Here is a 23,762-nt window from a genome sequence, read left to right on the forward strand (position 1 = left end):
GGTCGGAAACAGCAGAACGTCATGCTGTCACAGCGGGGGAATCCTAATTTTCCGTGCAGTCTCTGCTGGCCGGCAGCGGTTTGATGTGTTTCCAATGCAAACCCGACTGCCGCAGACGGATTCCCACCTGCTCCTCCCACTACGGGCAGTCTTTGGTGGCAACGTTCCGCTGCAGTCAGATTTTTTTGATTGTTGATATTAATCGGACCGCCGGTTTTCCCACCGGACCGGCGGACGGTTGATTCCCTTTACCATGGCGGTCGGGATGATTTTCCTCCCGCAATCCTAATGGGGACCTAAGTGTCTGCATACCTTATTCTTCAACTCAAATTCTACAACAGACAGCTCTAAGCTTTAGAACAGATTAACAACCTCAAAAGTTTTTTTATCACTTTAGGTAGAAATTAGGGTTAGCACCCCTGCAGAAGCTGTACCCTTCCCTGGTTTAAAGCCTTTACTATTTATGGCTTTGAAGCCTTCTACTGTGTTATCCTCTCTCAACCAAGATTCTTGAAGGAACACCACATGATAAGACTTTCTTATGTGTTCCAAATCAACAGTCCTCATAAGTCACTCAAACCCATAGATGTTCAAATGTAGGATTCTCAGATTGGGAGAGGGATCCTCCCTCTATGAAGCACTCACCCAGTCAGCCCACTCCCACGTATCTCAATCAATCAATGAATCAATCATAACATTTGTATAGCGCACTACTCACCCGGAAGGGTCTCAAGGCGCTTGGGGGAAAGGGTCCGCTATTGCTCGAACAGCCACGTCTTGAGTTGTCTCCTTAAGGCGAGATGGTCCTGGGTCAGCCGGAGGTGGATGGGGAGGGAGTTCCATGTCTTGGCCGCCAGGTAGGAGAAGGATCTTCCTCCGGCAGTGGCTCTTCGGATGCGTGGTACGGCGGCGAGGGCAAGGCTTGTAGAACGTAGCTGGTGGGTGGGCGTGTAGAAGGTCAGGCTGTCGTTGAGGTACTTGGGGCCCAGGTCGTGGAGAGACTTGTGTGCGTGGGTGAGGAGCCTGAACGTGATCCTCTTGCTGACGGTGAGCCAGTGCAGGTCCCTCAGGTGGCCGGAGATGTGACTGCGTCGGGGGATGTCCAGGATGAGTCGGGCGGAGGCGTTCTGGATGCGTTGGAGTCTTTTCTGTAGCTTGGCTGTTGTTCCAGCGTAGAGGGTGTTTCCGTAGTCCAGTCGGCTGGGTGACCGTCTTCCTGGTTTCGGTCGGGATCCATCGGAAGATCTTGCGGAGCATGCGTAGGGTGTTGAAGCATGATGAGGAGACAGCGTTGACGTGTCTGGTCATCGAGAGGGAGGAGTCCAGGATGAAGCCCAGGTTGCGTGCGTGGTCTGTTGGCTTGGGAGTGGTGCCCAGGCAGGGGGCCACCAGGAGTCGTCCCAGGCGGAGGGCGATGGTCCCAGGATGAGGACTTCCGTCTTGTCTGAGTTCAGTTTCAGGCGGCTGTTCTTCATCCACTCGGCGTCGTCTTTCATCCCTTCGTGTAGGCTCGTTCTGGCGGTGGCGGGGTCTCTGGTGAGGGAGAGGATCAGTTGGGTGTCATCGGCGTAGGAGATGATGTTGAGGTTGTGTTGGCGTGCGATGGCTGCAAGAGGTCTCATGTAGACGTTGAAGAGGGTTGGGCTGAGTGATGATCCTTGCGGTACGCCGCAGATGACTTCGGTGGCCTCGGATCGAAACGGGGGAAGGCGGACTCTCTGTGTTCTTCCGGCGAGGAACGAGATGATTCACTCCAGTGCCTTCTCTTGGATATCGATGTTGCTGAGGCGTTGAACTAGGGTGCGGTGGCAGACAATGTCGAACGCTGCAGAGAGGTCCAGGAGGATGAGGGCCGCTGTTTCCCCTTTGTCGAGCAGGGTTCTGATGTCGTCGGTGGCTGCGATGAGGGCGGTCTCGGTACTGTGGTTGGCTCGGAAACCGGACTGCGAGGGGTCGAGGGATCCGTTCGTCTCGAGGAAGGCGGCAAGCTGTCTGTTGACGGTCTTCTCGATCTCGGATTTGAATCAGGGGGAAGAAATTATTTTCATGATCTCACTATGAGATCCGACTCTAATCGGCCATTCTGATATTCCTAAAATTGACTCTGAGATTCTTTAGCTCCTTTCGATCCAGCCTAAACACCTTAGCGGTTGATTTTGATCCAGCTGTGGGGTAAGATGAAATCAACTCCCACTGACTGGGAGACCACCCACTATGCATACTCAAAAATTAGGTGGGTTTTGGGCCATTCACCATTGTCTTCACTTTTAAGGGTAACTTAATTTCCAACCCAACAATGGCTAGATCCAGTTTTTGCCTTAGCTACCATATTCGCAATACAGGGGGAGATAAAATCAACTTTTGATTATTCCCTCAGTTGCTACTTGACCTGAAACCCCACATGGGGTAAATCGCCTGAGGAGATCCCAAAGAGTGAGGCAATCTGCTGTATTATGCTCAGATTTTTAGAGCAATTCAGTGGGCCTAGTCTCTTGACTTTCTTCTCCCGGTGAATTATATCCAGTATCAAAACATTGATCCTTGATTCAAGAGCGGGTGGCTTCTCTGCCAGAGTAATGCTCTCAATACTCTTCCCTTTAAGTATTTGGCCCCTTTCCCTTACTAAGTATTGAGGTACCAGTACATGCAGTAATACAATCTTTTATTAGCTGGGGGTTCCTAGAAGGGCTGTTTCTTCCAAGTTTTAATTCCTCTACCTGGTTTGGGGTAACAGGGACTTATGTCATACCAATAAGCTGGTGGGGTGAGCTTCTTTCCCTTTTTTAACCTCAAGCCCGTATGTTGTGTATGCACAATTAAGTATTTGTATTGGTCAATGCATTTATAGAAATAAGGTTCGCATAAAAACAAATAATAGGATTAAATGTTGAACACAAGTGATAGAGGATATATGATTTTAAATAAGTTTTATATTTTGAGGCAACAGTGCAATGTGGAAGAATTTTTTAGAACAACTTTTTCGATTAAAAATGTAAAGGAATAATGGGGTATTTGACAAAAGATGTGCATCAATCTAATTTAATAATATTTTATTTTTACATCTTATGACATGTATTCAACAGGAACAGTACTTGTGGCACGTAGATATTTAGAATGTCATCCTTTATATATTGATTTCCTAACTGCCCTGACGAAGCTGTTGATGTTGAAGGCGCTAAACATGCATTGAGTGTGTTTGCACAACCAATGAAAATGACAAATTACTTTGTCTTTGTAAAAAGCATCACATCCATACTAACACGCTGCAAACTTGATTGACGTGATAAAATTATTGTATTGTTTTAATGCAGTTGTTTTTGATGGATTGACAAATGTCTTGATATAAAATACTATGGGCCAGATGTAGGTAATTTTATTTTACCACTTCTTAAATACTGAATCATACCGATTCCGTATTTAAGAAGTGGTAAAAAAGAGGGGGGGGAGATGTAGGTATTTCAGATTCGGTAAATACCGAATTGTTAAGATTCGGTATTTACCGATTCTGTAAATACCGATTCGGTATTGCCCATTGATTCCTATGGGCCTTGCAGCCGATAGGAATCAATGGGCAATACCGATTCTGTAATTACAGAATCGGTAAATACCGATTTTAGCAAGGGTGCAGGGGGTGTCACTTTGACACCCTCTGGCACCCCAAAAATAGGCATATGCGCCATGTGGCACACAGACATGCCCTAAGGGCATGTCTGTGTGTCACATGGCACAGGTGTGCATGCACACATGTGCATGCACACCTGGATTCGGTATTTTACCACCCAATTGGATTGGGTGGTAAAATACCGATTCTTAAAGCCCTGTGGCACTCTGACATGTGCCAGCTACATCTGCATTTACAGAATCGGTATTTTACCGAGTCTGTATTTACCGATTCGGTAATTTTACCGAATCGGTAAATACAGAATCGGTAAAATACAGATTCTGTAAATGCATGCCCTACATCTCAAAATCCAATTACCGGTCGGTAACGGCCGAATTCGGCCGTTACCGACCGGTAATTGGCCACCTACATCTGGCCCTATATCAATTCATAATCTTTTTCAATGAATTAATATCTGTTGACTAATAGTTGATTGATGAACGTTTATGTATTTTAATGAGATCTGTATCAAACGAACCTATGGATAATGTGGATAGAATTCAATGAATTTTGCTAAATAAGTACAGTAGTAAAAGGAGAATAAGTACAAATATACTCATGTTGGATTGTTATAGATTTCCTTCATGTGACTCTCTGCCAAATGTAACATTTGTTACAGTGGCTATTGTTCAATACATTGTTTATCATTATTTAAACATTTTAAAACATGTTTTGTATATATTTTAAAATACTTTCAATACGTTTTTGTAACATTTCCATGTATTTCTGTAGGAAGACAATTTTTTCCATTTCCATTTAGTGGCCATTTTTTTGCTGTCACCTATTGTATTGTAGTCTATTAGTGTCATTTTGGAGTTGGATTTTGGTTGTGTCAGTTGTGGTTCCTTGTTGCTATTTGATGGACAATTAAATACTTTTTTAGTTTTTAATTAAGGTTTTAGAAGTGGAAGGTGTGGGTATGTCTAATTTGTGTTGGTTAATATTTTAGGTTTTTTTGTCAAAGTTGTGTAGGGGTAGTTTTTGTTGCGTTGATATGCAGTGTAATTCAGTAGGACCCAACTGTAGTTTTATAGTAGTATGTTATTGTACATATAGTTATGTGTTGTACTATGTTTTCAGAGTTGCAATGTTATGTTTGTATTGAGAATAAGAGTAAGAGTCGTTGTTCCCACGACTCTTACGCGAAAACCCCCCATAGAGCATGGGGAAACATACTGTGTAACATCAGATCCCTACCAAAACATTCAATTGAGGTCTGGGACCTCATATCCACTGTTCATCCCATGATTGGCTTCTTCACCGAAACATGGATGAAACCCCACTCGGTCCCCGCTATAACTCTGGTCATCCCGGAGGTATATAAATTGATCAGATCAGACAGGCCCATTAAAACTGGAGGGGGCCTAGCTATTGTACATAAAGAAAGTATAAATGTCTCTGTTGTAGATGAATGCTGTGACGCGACGGTAGATATACTGACTTTTAGAATTGACCTGCCCCAACAGGATAGTTGGAAAGGGGCACTAGTCTATCGTCCCCCAGGACCCCTATTGGACTTCTCTGGAATATCTTGCCCCCACGTGAAAGAAGGCAGCAACTACTAGGAGATTTTAATGTCCACAGTGAATGTCAGTCCAACCCTGACGTCCAGGCTTTTCTGACGGACCTATCTTTCTTAGGTCTATGCCAGCTCAATGAAGGCCCGACCCACATAGCAGGCCACACTTTGGATATTCTTTTCTCCAACTCCCCAAAGATCAAGTGTAAACCCCTCCAACAACTCACTTGGTCAGACCACTCTGTCATCGAATTTGACATCCAGTACTTTAAAAAATCTAAAACTCTCACCCTAACCACACCGCATCTGCGGAGGCAATGGCAGAAGGTAACTGCAGATAACTTTCAAAACAGTTTTAAGAACCCACAATTTCTTACAACAGACCATATTGAAGACGCACTATCAAAATTCAACACAGCAGTGACCACAACCATTGACCACCTCGCGCCGCTTAAATCCTTTCTAAGCCGCCCCAATCACCCGCAAACTGCCTGGTTCACTCCTCTCCTACGGAATCAGAAACAACTCTACAGGAAGCTTGAAAAAGCATGGCGCACCTCACATAATGAGACGGATAGGGGAAAGTACTGTGCCACTATGACTAGCTACCACAAAAGCATAAGAATAGCAGGTAAAACGCACCTCCTGTCTCAACTGGCGCAGGCAGGCAATTCCTGAAAAACATTATACCAAATTCTCCACTCATTTACTAATCCAGCAGCCTGTGAAAGCCTGGAGACCCCATCCCAGGAATTGTGTGATAATATCTCCACATTCTTTTCTCAAAAGATTGAACGTATATACAAGAAAATAATTACAAGTGACAACTCATCACCACAGTTTCCTATGAATCTGAACCACTCTGATATGATTCATCAGAATAAATTAAACTGTTTTCCTCCAATCACTTTAGCAGAAATTAAAACCCTGATCCATAGAATAAAATCTGGATCCCCTATGGACCTCATCCCAGCTAAACTGATCCCATCCTTGGAGAACCAGATGTCACCCGTGGCACAGTCCGTTATCAAGCTCTCTCTCTCAGAGGGACATGTCCCACGGGAATGGAAACTTGCCTAGGTTAGACCCACTTGCAAGAAATCCAAAATCCCATGGACTGATCTCCCCAAGCTCCGTCCCATCTCACTTCTCCCTTAATGGAGAAACATGTGAACACCCATCTGTCCAACCACGTCGAACTATCTGGATGTCTGGATAATTCCCAGTCCGGGTTCAGGCCCAAATACAGCACCGAATCAGCTTTACTTACAGTAACTGATAACATCAGAATGACCCTAGACAAGGGTCATTCGGCGATTCTGGTGCTGTTGGACCTCTCCGCGGCGCTCGACACGATCTCCCATAGTATTTTGCATGAGAAGATTGTAGGAAGCCGGATTAAGAGATTCAGCTCTGGCATGGATGAAGAGCTGTCCAACCGATCGTTTCCAAACTGTCAAACTTGGCTCATATCAGTCTGAGCCACTGGGTTTGACCAAGGGAGTACCTCAGGGCTCATGTTTGAGCCCTACTCTTTTCAACATCTACGTTGCTCCCTTGGCCAACCTCATGAGGTCGTTTGCGGATGATACTCAGCTCCTCTCCTTTTGATAAATTCACATCCCAGGTACAACTGGCTTTCTCCAATGGAATGAGGGCCATCTCGCACTGGATGCGGAGCAACTTTCTCCAGTGCAACGTAGATAAAACAGAGGTCATGCTTATGGGAGAAGGGGGGCGTGGCTTAAGCGCCGACGAGCATGGTCGCCTGAGTCCCGAGCTCCAGGCCGACCTCGGAGATTTATCCTGACAGACCCCCTCCCCAGCGGCGTCACTGACCTGCTGTGACCCCTGAAGGTCTGGGGTGCCTCGGCTGCTGTTGGGTGCCAGGAGAGCCCCGCGATCGCCTCGGATCCGGCGGCCGCCGGGAGGCCGGAGCTCTGATAGCCGGCCATCTTGCTGTGGGCCTGCGTCCGGCCCGGATCCCCGGCCTCGATTTTGGAGGCCCTGCCGAAGGAGCTGACCCGTCGCGGCGGTGAGACCCGACGCGACCGGAGGACCGGCTCAGCTGTGGCGGGCACCGCGGACTTCTCTTGTGGACATCCGGGGACCTGTGGCTACTGCTGGCGGACGTGAGTGGACGGAGGCCTGGTCGGAGTGGAGCGGGGGCGGCGCTGCGCCCGACTGGTGACGCGCCTCAGGCTACAGAGGGCGGAGTGCCTATAGCGATCCCAACGGTGCAGGTACTGTGGGGCACGGCACTGGACTGGGGCCACGAACAGGACGCTCTGGGGCAGTGGCCTCGACCGTTGGAGTGGCGCCGGCCGGGCGCCGGTCGTTAGTGTGGGGGTCCGGACCCTGGGGGCCCGAATTTATTTACCTGGAGGACTGAGGGCTGGGGACTCCCAGGGGCCCACTGACGGCCAGAGAGGACTGGGCTGGCGGTCCGGTGGCAGCGCCTCGGAGTCTGCGCCTTGGGCACTGGACGGTGGGTGGCACCCAGCTGGCCTGCTTTGATTTGAAGTGCCTGGACTCCCTGGTGCTCTTTGGCCTTGGCTCAGGTCTGGCGTTTATGGGGGCACGGAGGCACGTTAGGGCGCCCCTGGATTGGGATCGGCTTCCTGGACTTTGTGGACACTGGCTGGAGGCCTGGCTTGATTTGGTGTGGCCCGCATGGCTAGCGACCTGTGCGCGCCGGGAATCTGAGAGCGGGCACGCGCTACCTCCTAGAACTGACCAGTGGCCTTTGCCCTCTTCTACGCACGGGCCCAAGAGGTGGTGGTGAATCCTTCGACCTTGGTTACGTTACGGGTCGGCACACTGGTGGCCGCCGCGACTGTGGGCACTAGTGGTGCATCATGGGGAAGCCACGGAAGGGTGCTGGCGCGGCCTCGGCGGATCAGGCTGAGGACCTCCTTGAAGCGCACGACCATCGCCCGTCAGATAACCAGAGCGCAGGTCTTCAACAGCAACAGATGGACCAGATCCTCAAGGCCATAGGGGACACGAGGGAGGCGCTGCGTCAAGATATTGCGCAGGTCTCTACGAACCTAGGCCTACTGAAAGCAGATCACGACAAGCTTGCGGACCGTGTCAAATCCACGGAGCTGGTGCTTGAGAAACTCGAACCGGCCCAAAAAACGACGGACGCTACGTTGGACGATCTGGTGCGCAGAGTACAACACCTAGAGAGGAGAGCGGCTGATGCAGAAGGGCGCAACAGACGCAACAACGTTAGAGTGGTGGGTCTGCCCGAAAACGTCGAGGGGGATGACATGGTCTCTTACCTTGAACGATGGCTGCGGGATGTGGTGGTGCCTGAGCGCCTGACGAACTTCCATACTCTGGAGAGGGCCCACAGGGTCCCGGCCCGACCTCTGGCTCCGGGCCGTCCTCCCCGGCCTGTCATTGCCCGCCTGCTGCACTTCAGGGATCGAGACATTATTCTGCGGCAAGCCAGATCTAATGGTCCCTACAAGGTGGACAATGCGTCTGTGTCCCTCTTCCCTGACTACTCTCAAGAGGTACAACGTGACCGTTTTTTCTTTGTGGCTGTCAAGCGAGCTCTTCGCGACGAGGGAGTTCAGTACTCCCTACTGTTCCCGGCGCGTTTGAAGGTGCTAGTGGATGGAGTGGCGACGTTTTGTGACACGCCGGACGACGCTTGGCAATGGCTGGAACGATACCGTGCGGGGAAGGATGGCGCAAGTGTCTGAACGGCGGCACCGGAGGGACGACCACGGCCACGGCGGAGCAGGCGCAACCGGAAGCGAGGACAGAGCCAGCGATCCCCACCGGCGTCGCAGACGGACCTGGAGAGGAAGGCCGCTCTACAAGCGGTGTCGCTTATCTCTGGAGTGGCGGCAGAGGGACCTGTGATTGACTCGGGCTCCCGCCTGGGCTCTGATGAAACGGGGCAGGGGGATTCGGATGGGGGCTCGGAGAAGGAGTCTGGGGATTTGCCTCAGATCACCCCTCAGACGGCCGAGGGACTGTTGGACGAGTGACCGCTGAGCGGCTGCGCAGGGACCAGCTAGGAGGGGTGCTTGGCACATGGAGATGACCTTGGCGGGGCTGCAGGAGTTCTTTTCGAAGGGGTGTTGGGTGAAGCTATTTTCCCTGTCGTTCTGGGGTATTGATGATACTATGGGGGCTCCATGGCACTGTGCACTTGGCTGGGTGGAGACGCTGTCTGGGTGATGGGGGAAGAGGTTCCTTCTTGATCAGGATCGGCCCACCACGGTGTGGTGGATCTCGAGCTGTCCAGCCGGAGGTGCTGTGCTACCCCCTCTATCTCACATAATCTGTGAGTCTCTGGTGCTTTCCAGAGTTTCCCTCACTTGTGGGGGTGGGAGTTTGGATGGGTAGCAACTGTTTGACGCCTGTTCTGGGGGTAGGTGGGCGGGGGGTGAGTTGGGGGTGTTTGTTGGTGCAGGGGTTTGTCAGTGTGCCGTTGGGGTTGTTGAGGTTCTGCTACTGCTATAGCTTTCTCAATGGCGGCTAGACTGGAACTGAAATATGTTACATGGAATGTGCGGGGGCTCAACTCTATAGGCAAGAGGTATAAGGTGCATGCATATCTAGTGCGTAGGGGGGTCCAGATAGCCTTTCTTCAGGAAACGCATTTGACTCTGGCCGAGGGGCGAGCGCTGCAGCGGCGTTGGGGGGCAGTTTTACCACACAACCTACTCTGCTCATGCTAGCGGGGCGTTGATATGGGTTCGGGCGGGCATCCCCTTCCAGCCCATAACGAGGTAGATTGACTCGGAGGGGAGGTTTGTGGCGGTGCTGGGGAGATTGGATGGCCGGAACGTCACGCTATGCAGTGTCTATGTCCCTAATTTTGACCAAGCCGCATTCTTTTCGGCGTTGTCGAAAAGGTTAGCGCCTCTGCTGCTCGGCACGGTGTTCATGGGGGGGGACTTTAACACGGTGGTGGACGTGGATTTAGATCGCTCGCATCCTCCTCTGGCTCAGTCGGTGGTGCGCAGGGTGGCCAAAGCCCGGAGGACCTGGCAGGACCATTGGGGCCTTTTGGACGCCTGGCGTACGCTCCATCCCAACGATAGGGACTATTCGTTCTATTCCACTCCCCATGATCTCCATGTCCGCCTCGATGCCTTTCTCTGCACTTCGGGGGCCCAGGAACTTGTACGCAGTAGCGAATACCTGGCGAGAACCATCTCGGACCACAACCCTTGCTTACTCGCAGTCCTATGGTCTAGGCAGAGGCAGCCGATTCCCACGTGGCGAATGAATCCGCTGGTGCTGGAGGATCCGGTATTCCGCACGGAACTGCAGGAGTGCCTGGACCGTTATTTCCGGGAGAATGCGGGCACCGCGACTACCAGAGCGGTCGAATGGGACGCCTTTAAGGTGGTGGTACGGGGCGCGTGCCTCTCCTCTTCGGCTGGGGTGCGTAGGACGCTGCTGGCTGACGTAGCACAGGAGGAGGACTCGCTTAGGCGGGCAGAGAAGGCTAGCCACGCGGCGGGGAGCAACAGGGAGGAGGTGATGGCGGCAAGAGAACGTGTAGCTGCACAAGTGGAAAGGCTTCGCTGTCATGACTACCGGGAATACCTGGTCCGGGCTCACGCCGAGAGGGATCGAGCCAGATCGCTGCTGGCGTGGCTGGCTAACCCCCAATCTGGAGGCGCGCCGATTCTGTCCTTATCCACGCCTACTGGGGCGCTGGTTTACTCCCAGCGGGAAATCAATGACCAGTTCCTGGCATATTACTCGGAGCTGTACCAATGCAGGCTGCCTTTGTCCCCGACGGGTTTGGATGCCTTCTTGGAGGAGGCCCAGCTTCCACGACTGGACCCGGAACAAGGGAACGCCCTGGGTGCTGCCGTGACACAGGGGGAGATTAGGACGGCGATTAAGCACATGGCCCGAAGGAAGACACCGGGGGGTGGTGGTCTCCCTGTGGAGTTCTACGCCGCATTCCTGGACCTTTTGACGCCACAGTTGTTGCGGGTCTATGGTGAGGCGTGGGAGTTGGGCAGGCTGCCGGAGTCAGCGAGGGAAGCGATTATTGTGCCGTTACTAAAGAAGGGCGGCCAACCCACGGCGAGGACGGCATACCGTCCCCTCTCGATGCTCACGGTGGACTATAAAGTGCTGAGCAGGATTCTAGCTACGTGACTGTCGGCCCATATGTGTTCCCTCGTACACCCGGACCAGGCGGGTTTTATACCCACGCGAAACACCTCTGCCTGTATACGACGCTTGCTGCGGGTTATGGATGTTGAGGGGGAGGGCCATCCGACTGCGACTGTCCTTTCGGTGGATATCGAGAAGGCGTTTGATAGCGTGGAATGGCCGTATCTGTTTGAGGTGTTGCGTCGGTTCGGGCTAGGGGATGGCTTCGTTCGTTGGACGCAGCTGCTGTACGCTTCTGCGGCGGCCAGGGTCCGCACGGGCCGTACAATCTCTGCGGCGTGTGCGGTGACGAGGGGTACTAGGCAGGGTTGCTCCCTATCCCCGCTTCTGTTCGCCTTGGCGGCGCGGGCGCGTCAAGGGCCGTACTATGAAGGGGTGTTGCTACGTGGTATTAGACACCACATTTCCCTGTATGCCGATGACCTCCTATTGTACCTGGCTGACGCGACGGCCTCGGTGCGTGGGGCGCGGGCCTTGCTCCGAGAGTTTGGCGAACTATCAGGCCTCCGGGTTAATTGGACCAAGACCTGCCTGTTCCCCCTGACTCCCCGGTGTGCACAGCCCGCGGAGCTTGGGGAGTTGCGCTGGGAGCCGGAGTGTATGCCGTACCTTGGGGTTCGCATCTATCATACCCATTCGTCCCTGTATGAGGGAAATGTGGGCGGAGCGCTGAGAGGCATCAGGGGCAGTATTGGATTCTGGCGTACCCTTCCCCTGTCCGTGGCCGCGTTTGCTCTATTTCTTCTGCACGCTCCCGGTGCGGATCCCGCTCCCCTTCTTTCGGACCTTAAGGTCAATAATGATAGGATTCATATGGGGTACTGGTAGGAGGCGCGTGGCTCTCTCCACCCTACTTCGATCGCGGGAGGAGGGGGGGCTGGCTGTGCCGGATTTCGAATGGTATTATCTGGCGGCACAGCTGCAGTGGTTTACTCAGGCGGTAGCACAGGAGTTTAGGGGTCCGGACGGTCCGCAGGACAGGATTATACAGCGCCATGTCTTGTCCTTTATACTGCTCCAGCAGGGGCTTCGCCTGGACCAGTTGTCTCTGGAGGAGCGTACCTTCCGACACTGTTGGCTTCGTAGTCAGAAGCGGGCGGGTATCCACGTTCCATATGCGCCGGAGATCCCCTTGGGCATGTGCACGGCCTTACCGCACGGCGGGGACTGGTCGGGGCTAGCCGCTTGGGAAGACTGTGGGCTCCATATGGTAGGAGACTTGTATAGGGATGGTGTCCTGCTGTCTTTTTCCGACCTGCAAGAGGCGTTTGATTTGCCGAGAGGCGACTTCTTACTCCATGCGGCTTTGGTCTCCGCGATCCGGAGACGCTGGAAGAAGGGCCGGGCGGAGCCACCTACGTCCTGGGATGCCTGTATGTTGTAATGGCGGCTGGCACCTTTAAGGCCGTTACGTGTTTGTATAGGAGACTGGCGCTGGTTGATCCCCCTCCACTGGACAAACTGCGGGAACGCTGGGAGACGGACTTAGGCCGACAGATACAGGAGACAACGTGGTCCCAGCTTGTGCGCCGGGCCTGGAAGGGCACGCGCAATGTCCGATTCCAATTGGTCCAATACTTCACACTCCATAGAGCGTACTGGACGCCGGCCAAGATCCAGCGGGTTTTTGGTGGAGCGCAATCGGCTTGCCCCCGTTGTGGCTCAGAGGGGGCTGATTTCGGACACATGTTTTGGGCCTGCGCTGGGCTGGGTACATACTGGGCTGCTGTTGTGGCCTGTCTGAACGAGGTCACTGGACGTCAAGTTGAAACAGACATGGGAGTTTGCCTCTTACTCTGGTTCCCACACACCCCAACCACGAAGGTTACCAGTAAATTCATCGACCTGGGGTTGATCCTGGCCAAGAGGGAGCTCACCCTCCACTGGAAATCTAGGGGGGGACCCAGCTTCCTGAGGTGGCGGGGTTGTTTCCAGCAGTGGGCGTCCAGTGAAGGGACTCTCCGCTTACAATTGGCCACCCGCGCAGCTAATGATAGAGCACTAGAAACAGCCAGGGCGTGGTGCGCGTTAGTGGCAGAGTTGCAATCAACATCGGAGGTTGCGGAGGACAGTGAGGAGGAAGCGCAAGCGAGCCATGGGGAGGAGATAACAGCGGGGAGAGCGGGGACATCTCAGTGAGACACTGCGAACTGGGATTGAGTCCCGGCTGGCATTTCAGGAACTAGACCATCACAGCCGGTGTTACGGGGACGGGATGGGGTTGCATGTGTGGACTTGCAGGGAGTTTGGAATTCATCCGGATGGGGGATCCGCAGCCTGAGTACTGAAGGGAGATACCTGCACTTTCATGCTGGGTTATGTTGCGCCAAAGGATCGACGATCGAGGCACACTGACATGGGGGGTGGGGGTAGAGTGGGTGGGGGTGAAGGAGAAGGTAGGGTATTGATATGTGGGGCGAAATAACTGAGACACTGATTTGTAATATGTATTATGGGAGCCAGCTTTCATTTGTTTGTTTGTCCGTTGAGGTAGAAACTCAATAAAATTTTGTTGCAAAAAAAAAGAAAAAAATGCTTATGGGAGAAGCCCCCCTCCTACGGACACCGGACTGGTGGCCAACAGACCTCGGCCCCCCCTCCGCCCAAACCCTCGGGTAAAAATCTGGGGATTCGCCTTGATCAATCTAACTGCTGGCTCTTGCTTTCATGTTATTGGCATGTTATGCCGAATCTTCCCTCTACTCCCGGATTCAGTGAGAAAAACCATAGTTCAGGCGATGGTTCTAAGCCGCCTGGACAATTGCAATGGCCTGCTGCTGTCAGCCAATGAGGCTCTCCTCAATAGACTGCAGGTGGTGCAGAATACGGTGGCTCGGCTGGTTCTCAATGCTCCACCTCAAACCCCTTCTTACGGAATTGCACTGGCTCCCTATCCGCCAACGTATTCAGTTCAAAACATGTTGTATTACCCACAAGGCATTGGTCAATCTGGGTCCCTCATATCTCGCTGAGAAATGTGTGCCTTACACTCCCTGCAGATCCCTTCGCTCCGGTGCCAAACACCTTCTGGTGGTACCACAAATCAGAAAGACCAGACAAGGTGGGAAAGCTCTCTCCTACTGTGGCCCTCATCTGTGGAATGAACTCCCACTGCACCTGAGACAATGCGACGAACATCTGCAGTTCAGAAAAATGCTCAAGACATTCCTATTCTGCCATGACTGATCTGTCTTCCTCTTTCTCCCGGAATATACAGTCATCCCCTCACAGTTCCGCAAAAGCGCAGAGATACCCCTCAGGGGGTCGATTCTAGCGCTATTCAAACAAACACAAATACAAAATACAAATACAAATATATGTTTTGTGAAAGTGGATATGCTATGTTTAATTGTTGTTTTTTTTTACATTTAAGAACATTCCAATTTTGAATTTTTTTAACATTTTATTTTAAACTTTTTAGTTAGACTTTTGGGAGATGGAGATGGATCAATACCTTCAGCTGGACAGCTTTAATTTTTAATTTATTTGTAGGTGGGAAATGTTATGTTTTAATTTGTATTGTTTTTTACCACAATGGAAAGGTTTTATTTTGTATGTGTGTGTTTTAATTCGTGAACTGCTTTGTTTATTTTTCATAGTGCATCTTTTTGGTTTTTCCATGAATGGTGTTAGGTTTTGTTCTATTTTATCTTTAAGTATATTAGGAGGTAGGTGGTTTATAGCTATGATTTAGCTGTCATTTCTAGGTTTTCTACTCCTTTGTCATTACAAAGGATCTGACCTTTAATTGTAGCATTCAGCAACATTTCCCTGGTTTGGTTAGTTATTTTAGGTTTGATTTGATTAACGGATTGTTCTGTCCTTAGTTGTTGGCAGCTTTATTTGTTTTTAGAGTGCTTCAATGAATTTGTAGAGTCTTGGCTATGTTCTTCCTAGTGTGGCTCACAAAGTATTCTGCCATCCTTCCACTGCCTTGGTAGTTGTGGCTCGTTGAGCCATGTTGCTGTTATAGACATTCCACCATGGTATTCGGAATTTGGGTTGGCGGCTTTGTATGGACAGTGCAGTCTGCCAACACACGTGTCTTTGAAGTAGTCCATTAGTGTACTAAGTTTTTGTTAACTTTTTTAATAAAATGGTGATTCTGTTAGCATTTTGTAGTGGTCATCTATGTCTGTTACAGGTACATATGCTAGAGCTGTTGTCTTTTTTTATTACAAGGGCAGATGGGTGTTTCTGGCATATACAGCACTTAGATAGATTTTTACAGCTGTTTCAAAATGCTTTGGTTGAAGTTATAGTAGCAACCTTGTATGGCTGTGTGTGGGTATACTTTAGGTAGTGTTTGAATCACTGTGTTAAGCAAAACCGGGTTCTCCCATTTGAGTGGGTGTAAATAACTTAAGGACTGTTTAAGTGGTTTTTCTATTAATCATTATTTTGGTTGCTCATAGAATTGGAGGACTCAGAAGTTCCTTTCAGATCCTATTGTCTTTTGGGAAGTTAATTGTTGTTGCGTTTGAGAGGGATGTCAAGGTTAGCCATCTTTTTTATGTAATTTATCCTTTCAATCGGTCTTTCTCCTCAGGTTCATCACAAAGCAGAATGGTGACTCGGCAGAAAAAAGAAATTGGTAAATAACTCTAATTAGTAAACTCTGCTTCTTTTTCCCCTTTCCTATTTCTCAGTCATGATCTGGAACACTCTATATTCGTGTTTCTTATGGGTATTTGCATTCCGCTCTTCCACTAAAGAAAATAAAGGCTTTATATTTCAGCTGTTTTTCAAGACTTCTCTTTAGCATTGTAATGCAACAGAAAGCTTGCCAAAGTCTTTCAGGGCCATTAAAAAAGATAGTACTGTGTGTCATTGGGTACTTTGGCCCTGGTATTGCAAAGCTCGTAAAAACATTGGATAGTGTATGTGTAGCAGGGAAGTTTACAAGCTTATTAACTCTTATCCCAATATATTATTCTTTTTTTATCCACCTTCCATCAGTCAACTTCACAAAGTGCTGCTCCTCCCTGTACCTTGACTCCAGTTTCTGTACTGGACACCCATCTGAGATATCACGGTCTGCTAGGAGAATGGTGGAAGACTATAGCGTCTCCTGCCACGTGTCTGTACTATGAGGCGCTGCCTATGTATTCTCCCTTCTCTGAGTGGATTCTACCCCTGCAGTCAAGAGACGCTCCTGGCATTTTTCAACAGGCATCCGAGTTGGTCTTAGTGCTCCATTGCTCTTTGTGAGCTCTCCTCTCTCCTCACCTGAACTCTACTGTCTTCCCAAGCAGCAAGATCCAAGACTTTTTATATCTGTCCATGTTTTTCTCCTCTTTGACTTCCGGTTCCTCCTTTTCCAGTTTAAAACCTGAAATGTGAGAAACATAAGTCTTTGTTTAGTGTGTTTCCCTTCCCGTTTCTTTTTAATCTCTTGTCCCTTCTCCACGTTAACCATTGTTTTTCTTTCCACAGAAAACAGTGTGTTACGTGGGTTCGTTGAAAGCAGGCCTTTGGTAAGTTGTTTACTCTGTGACACACTACGTGTTCAAAGACTATTAGAATTTTGTGTGGAGAGTAGTTATTAGTTTTTACTTTGATGTGGTTTAAAAGTTCATAGTAAGTTACACTTTGTTAGGCAGCAGTGCATAAATGATGAGTATTTTTTTTCAATAAAATGTTTTATTGACTTTGTATTGTATACAATGATCAGCAATTAAGAAATTAATTAGATAATGTAGCGCAATTTCGTCCATCATCCATGTTTCACATTGGCTTAGACGTAGGAGGTTATTTTTAGTTGCAGATCTGATTATTCTGCTGTCGTTATTGTGGTTGTCGTGAAAGAGGAAGAGTACTTTATTGTGTGTAATGGTTAGATGTTCTTGAATCTGTATGTCTTGGTATGTTCTTGAGGTAGCAGGGGTTTGACTTGTGGCTTTTTAGTATATGATATTATTTGTTGTAAGGTAGGAATTGCTGGTAGCTGACCTGTAATGTGCTCAGGTACTTTAGAATGCATTACTTTTAAAAATGTAATAGCGTGCGCATGGGAACAAGTGCTTGCCTCATTTAAATGTAGAGGTATGTGCCTTACTACAAACCCTGTTACAATTGACATGTCATTGTGTGCTCTGACGTCAATTAAAATGCCTTTTTGTTGTTGTAGCCCTCACCTAACAAGCATTTGCATACTGTTTAGTACACTTTCAAATCATGCTCTAAGTGCTTGTGATTTGCTAGCTGTCTGTGTATCCCATGTGCTTAAACAATTTCTTCTTTCTGTGATATGATATATGTGACTCTTTCTAACAATCTGTCTGGAAGTCGTATAATTTTACAATAAATTATTGTGTTTAAAATGTTTATTCTTGTTGCTAATATAATTTAAATGTGCTTTAAAATGTTGGACATTTTATACTTATTTGCTGTTGCTTTAAGTTGTACTTGAGTTTCTTCTGTTTCTCTTAGATGTTGTCGAGATTTAAGTCAGGTAGGCTTTTCTGTTTTGTTAGTAAGAAAATGTTTGTTTTAGTTACATTTTTAAAATATAGGTTTAGTTTATTTTGGGGGTAAAGGGTTAGTTTTAAGTTTAACCTGTATGAATTGTTTTACTTTAATAACTGATTATTCTATTTAGAAAGTGCCTTTGTCCAGATTTTTCAGTGTGACTGCTTCTTTTTTGCTGAAGTGGTTTAGTATCTATGGGTTAATATGCAAAATAAAAGAGTGGTTAGTAATCTATTTAAAGATTGACATTTTAATATTAAGTCCGATTACCTTGTCATTCATGTCACTTTTTAAGCAGGTTGTGAAGTTGCCTTTGTATTTACTTGAAGTCTTCCGTCTGGCTTTTTTAATGCAGTTCAGCACAGTGTCATATTCTTGCAATTAAGTTTTTCCTGTGAACAGTAGTTAAAGTAAAGTAAAGTAAAGTAATAGTAAAGTTGACTTGATTATATAATTGCATTGGCTAGGTATTTTTCTGTAATATGTGACTACTTTGCGTGTAGTTTACATCTTTTTTTCAGTTATTTTCTTTTATTGGTGGATGATAATTAGTGTTTGGTTTTCTTTTAAATGTGTTGATTTGTAGGATTGTTGTATTAATGTTACATTTATTTTTAAAGTGAGTTCTAATATTTTATTGGCTAGTTGTATTTTTGTAAATATTTTCAGCTACATTGCGTACAGTTTGAATCTTTTTTTCAGTTATTCTCTTGTTTTTGGGGATGCTAATTAATGTTCGTTTTACTTTTAAATGTGTTGAGTTGTAGGACTGTTGTATTAATATATTTTAAATGTTACATTTATTTCTAAAGCAATTTCTAATATTTTTTCTTGTAATGTTTTTTTTAAATGTGTTTAATTTTAATAGTAATTATATGGTTTGTTTTAATGTAATATTTTTTGTTTAGTTTGTTATTATATGTATTTAATTTAAAAAAGTTTATGATGCAATATTACACATTTTCTTTAGTTTTAGCAATATTCATTGTACTCATTTTTTTAAAAATTGATATTATGTATATATTTTAATAATATTTTGTTTCTATATTCATGTGTTGAATATTGTTAACTTTAGATATTAACACAGATCATTTTGTTCATCGGTATTTGTTATTTTTGGTTTATTTGACATTTGAAAGTTTGGCGCGCCATTAAAGACAAAAAGTGGCTCGGGTTTATAATGGCTGGTATGAGCCTTCGGCCCAAACATTCTAATGTTTGTATTTCTGTTTTTTAATTTAGAACATTTGTCCTCAGTTGATGGAGTGTTCTATTATCCTTCTGTCTCGATATGCTGATATTTTTTAGATCTATATTATTTTGATGATATTTTGTTTTCCACTATAATCTGTCATGGAACCAATTTCTGGTGAAGGCTTTAGTCCCAAAGAAGAATTGGTCCAAACTATTACGAATGTTCCCAATCTAAAAAGAAGGAAGAGGTACAGACTTTTCTGGGAAGGTTAGAATTCTATTCATATCTTTTTCTGCAGCCTTCATTTGTCAATTCGTCAATTGCTTTGGGGAAAATGTGTGTGTATTTTCTTTAATCAGCGGCATGTATGTTAGTTAACTCTCTAGATGTTCGTGTAGCACTATATCACATACTTTGTTGTGATGTGTAAGGTTTTTTCTCTGAATAAAGTGGTTCCGCTTCAAAGCATTGCCTCCGGGAGCTTCTTTATAACTTCTTAGAATATTTACTGAAATGGGACTGGAATTTCAAATACTACTGTTAGTTTCAAGCCTGCTTGGGGTTAGATGGATGTAGTCCTACTTCCATAAAGAATTAATATTTCTGTACCACATTTGCTGTGGTCTCTTTCGTGGAAGACATTTACTACAGCATGGTTTGATGTACTTCAATAAGTATATTTTTGGTAAGGCCTTATGGAACCATTAAGCAAGCATTTTAATAAGGGTAACATTTAATTAAAAATATGTAGTAGCTAGCCCACACATTGTGGGATTATGGATGTGTTTTTCAGATTCCTTGCCAGCTCTGTTATCAATAGTCACTGTGTTGTTTTGGAATATTATGAGTTGAGGTTGACGTTGTGGCAAGGTTATAAATAAAATTTTCAAGCAACACATCTGTGGCTTGTTCCACAGTGTTATGTGGTGTGAAAGACACCATTTTATATGTAATGAAAGGCATAAAAGCTTGCCTATAGTTCACAGAAATATATCAATACCTGAATTCTAGGACATCTTGTTTTATCAAACACTGCAGGGCTTGTGTCTTTTTACCTATGCAAGTGAAGAATCAGTATAGTGTTTTTGCTGAGCTTGTACCGAGCTGTTGAAAAAACATTATACATAGTCTCTGAATGAGAAATCACGCTCTTATTCTACAATAATACATCCCTCCGTGGCCTTGGCTATTCAAGATGGCCGACTAGCAGCTCTAGAGAAGAGCTCCTGGCCCTAGCGACTTTATCCTCCATAATCCTGCCACTGTTTGGGTTTCTCTCCAAACCTGGGTGGAGATACAAGTAGCGGTGGACGTTGAGACCTCCTTGTGCTGAGTCTGGGGGGCCCAAAGACCCTGCTACAGTCTGTCGAGTAAGCCGTAGCTCTGTGCGGCACCCCTGGCGGTCTACCACCATGAGTGGTGCGTTGGCCTGAAGTGGAGGAAAAGAACGTTGTCTGCCGACTCGCAGAGGAGTCAGGTATGCCTCGAGACACTACCAGGCCAGCTGGCGGAGCAACGGTACACGGCTGCTACCTAGAAGAGAATCGATGGCTCGGGCCGAGGAAGTGGCACCCGGACATCGCGGCCGTCTCCGATGGGGGTGCATAGACAGGTGCTCTGGCAGTGCAAGATGTCAGCACGAAGCAGAGCCATGAAAGACTGAAATCGCTGGGGAGTGCTGGCCCCCATGGCAAAAAATAGCCTGCCATCTGTCGGTGCGCTGCGAAGTCAGGAATCGAGCCCCACTGCGTGAGGCCGTGCCGCAAGGCCTAGAAGACAGAAGTCCAGTGATGCAAAAGTCCCATGGTTCTTTGGACCAGTGCCCTGGTAATTGTTTGCCCTTCCACCATTGGAAGTGGGAAACCTCTGTGTGACGTTGAAATACAATTGCATAATTGGCTGACCCTCAGCTGCCGCACCAGCAGGTCAGAGTTACTCTCTAGCTGACGTGCCAGGGGACTTGAACCTGTCTGGAGATGGTCAAGGATAAAGTGCAGAGGGAGCCACAACAGATGAAAATCGATCAAAACTGGGCAGCGGGCAACAAAGCGGCTGCTGCTGGAGATGGACCAAAATATCCGCAGTGCCCCCCAGGCGCACAGTTCCTGGCGGCGATCGAGGCGTCCAGTGCCGGTGTCCAGGCTAAAATAGATTGTGTCTACGGATTTCAGTCTACTGCACACCTACCAGCGTAAAGTAGCTGAAAGATCATTGAAGACGAAACAACACGTTGCAAAGCTCCAAGCAGAATTCAAGGCCCTCCAAACTACGGTGGAAACCTTGACTTCCCAGACACAGAGGCTTAAATCACAAGCAGAAGATATGGAGTGTCGTTCCCAGCGCTACAGCCTAAGATTTGTGGGGTTCCCGTAGTGCTCTGAGGGAACAACCCCTTGTGGTGGAGCACTCACATTGAGCCCGGTCACCGCCTCTGCCGTCGGGGGTATCACCGAGGACTGTCTTTGCCAAACTCCTCATCCACAGAGATAGAGACACTATATCATAAACAGTTCATCAACAGGGAGATTCCATACTTTATCATATGGATCTTCCCAGAATATACCCAACATGTGCATCTATTGCGATAGACGTTTTGTGTGGGGGGAGAGTTACAGTATATGCTGCTGTACCCTGCCACTCTTAAAGTCAGTCACACTTCTTTCTGACCCTGGAATAGATTTGGCACTCGTTGGACATTATGGGTGGCGGGTCCCCCCTGCCCAATGCAAGGTAGTCCTCCAGTTGGTCATCAAGCCTTTAACAAGATACACTGGGGAGGAGACGCAGTGGCTGCAGGAGAGAGCTGCGCTCCAACATGGGAGGTAGTCAGGCAGGATGGCACGCTGGACCTAGAGAGGTTAGGACTGGAGAACGAGGAGGCAAGGGACATGGTGGAAGGGTCCACATAAGCGAAATCGGAATACAGCGACTCAGAGGTGATCAAAGACATGCTGAAACTGTCTGGCTGGTGAACTATGTTATATTTCATATAGGTACCCCAATATAGGCATAGGTAACATCGTAACCTTTCACCTACACTTTCCCCCACATTACACACATAACGGTTCTTGGTGACTGACCTTTTTTCCTAGATACGACACTGCACCAGAACGCTAGACTTTCCCTGATAAAAGCCTCATACATTATGCATGAGGATTCTTGGAAACTCAGCAGGACTACCATCTCCTGTATAATAACTAACAATGGGGACCAGGTGGTTATTTGCACTATGTACCAGGGTACATAGTGCAAATAGCGCCTGGTCCCCATCGTTTTAAGGCTCATGACGCCACTGCCTTCAATACAGCAAATTGTACTTAAGGAATTACCTTTTCGCAAATCGGATTGAAGCCATTATGTCATATTTATAGCATTTACTATCTGCCTACACTGAGCATCTAATAATTGTTGACATTGTCTCAAATGTCATGTGAGTAGGGTAGGGATCTGTGTACCCGTCCTAAAGTAGAATCAGCACGCTTCAAGACATGTTGACACACAGGAGGTCTTGTACATTAACACAACACCGGCACCAAGACATATAAAAATGTTCTACTCCACAGGTGCTAGGTATTTTTTAACATTCACGTATCATTTACTCCTGACCCTACCACTCACTCTCTCTCACACTACACATAGTGAAAACATCAGTGCATTCGCTGGTAGTAGCACGCCATGTTCCGTAGAGGGACGCGAAGACCCCTATGATGAAGTATGACACCAAGGGCCCTTTTGGTGTGTGAGGTGTATTTAAGAAACACAGTGTGCTTCCCACCAATGTAGGAAACACAATTGACCCATGACCAAACATCATCCATCGAAAATCTCTCATGGGTGGATCCTTTTGTTAATAAATATTTGTAAGGGGAGGTCGAATCCAATCTAAGTGTTTGTGTAGGACACCAACTCTCCACTCCCTCCTTTGGTATTTATTGTTTATGATCTCATAAGACCTGATTTTTCAGTTAGGCAATGGTCACAGGGACACACAGACACCCTTTGTTCCCTACAAGCTGACATGATAGCTTCAAAACACTTACAGACAAGCATAAATGTCCACAACCTCATGACCCGTATAGTTGAGGGTCAATCTGGGTACACCTACCTAACATACAATGCAGGTGAAACAGTACCCATAGTATGCAAATCACACTTATATATGAACGATGAGATGCGTTTTGCATCCACAGAAAAAATTCTGACAGTAGTACAGACTGCTGTAGTGAGAGAAAGAGCACTGGCTCAGGGGAAGCGAATAATTGTTGTGACACCAGTACCAGCCTTAGAGGCTGCTACAAAGGCAAGCATTCCAAATGCTAAAGCCTTACATCCGAGATGGATACAATGGACTAATTCTCTCACTGCATCAGATATAGAATACACACACAGCCCAAATCTAAAAACAAACATTTCTGCAATATGAACAAGAATATCCTCTCCCGAATGAAATACTGCCTCTAGATCAGTGTGAATACATAATTTATACTAAAGGTTATGCTCAGCCGGCCATTGGAAGTAAACAACAATACAGCGCTGCATGTGCGATTGTAAAAGGTTGTATGCAGAACTGTAAGTTCCATCCAAGCTGTACAAAAACACAGTCTGTAGGAGATTGCACGGCTTAGCTGGCAGAATTAAAAGCCCTATTACTGGCACTGATAAATACGGATCGAGAATTCCCCACACTAATCGTGTGCGATTCCTTTTACTGTGTACAGTCATATAATGAATATCTCCACTTCTGTAGGACT

General features: G+C 47.4%; 1 protein-coding gene across 7 annotated transcripts in view; it reads left to right on the forward strand.

Annotated features, from left to right (window-relative positions):
• Positions 1-23,762, forward strand: part of REC114 (REC114 meiotic recombination protein) — a 1,622,368-nt gene that overhangs the window by 542,110 nt on the left and 1,056,496 nt on the right. Inside the window, exons 2-3 of one of the 7 annotated variants that reach the window (XM_078685056.1) lie at positions 15,895-15,939; positions 16,782-16,822. The exons of the other annotated variants lie outside the window; for them this stretch is intronic. Coding sequence (XP_078541182.1) covers positions 15,912-15,939; positions 16,782-16,822 — 69 coding nt within the window. The 5' untranslated portion in view covers positions 15,895-15,911. The remainder of the gene's footprint in view (positions 1-15,894; positions 15,940-16,781; positions 16,823-23,762) is intronic. 7 annotated transcript variants of the gene reach the window in all.

Source organism: Lissotriton helveticus, chromosome 3_2 (genome assembly GCF_964261635.1).
Source record: "Lissotriton helveticus chromosome 3_2, aLisHel1.1, whole genome shotgun sequence".
Taxonomy (NCBI): domain Eukaryota; kingdom Metazoa; phylum Chordata; class Amphibia; order Caudata; family Salamandridae; genus Lissotriton; species Lissotriton helveticus.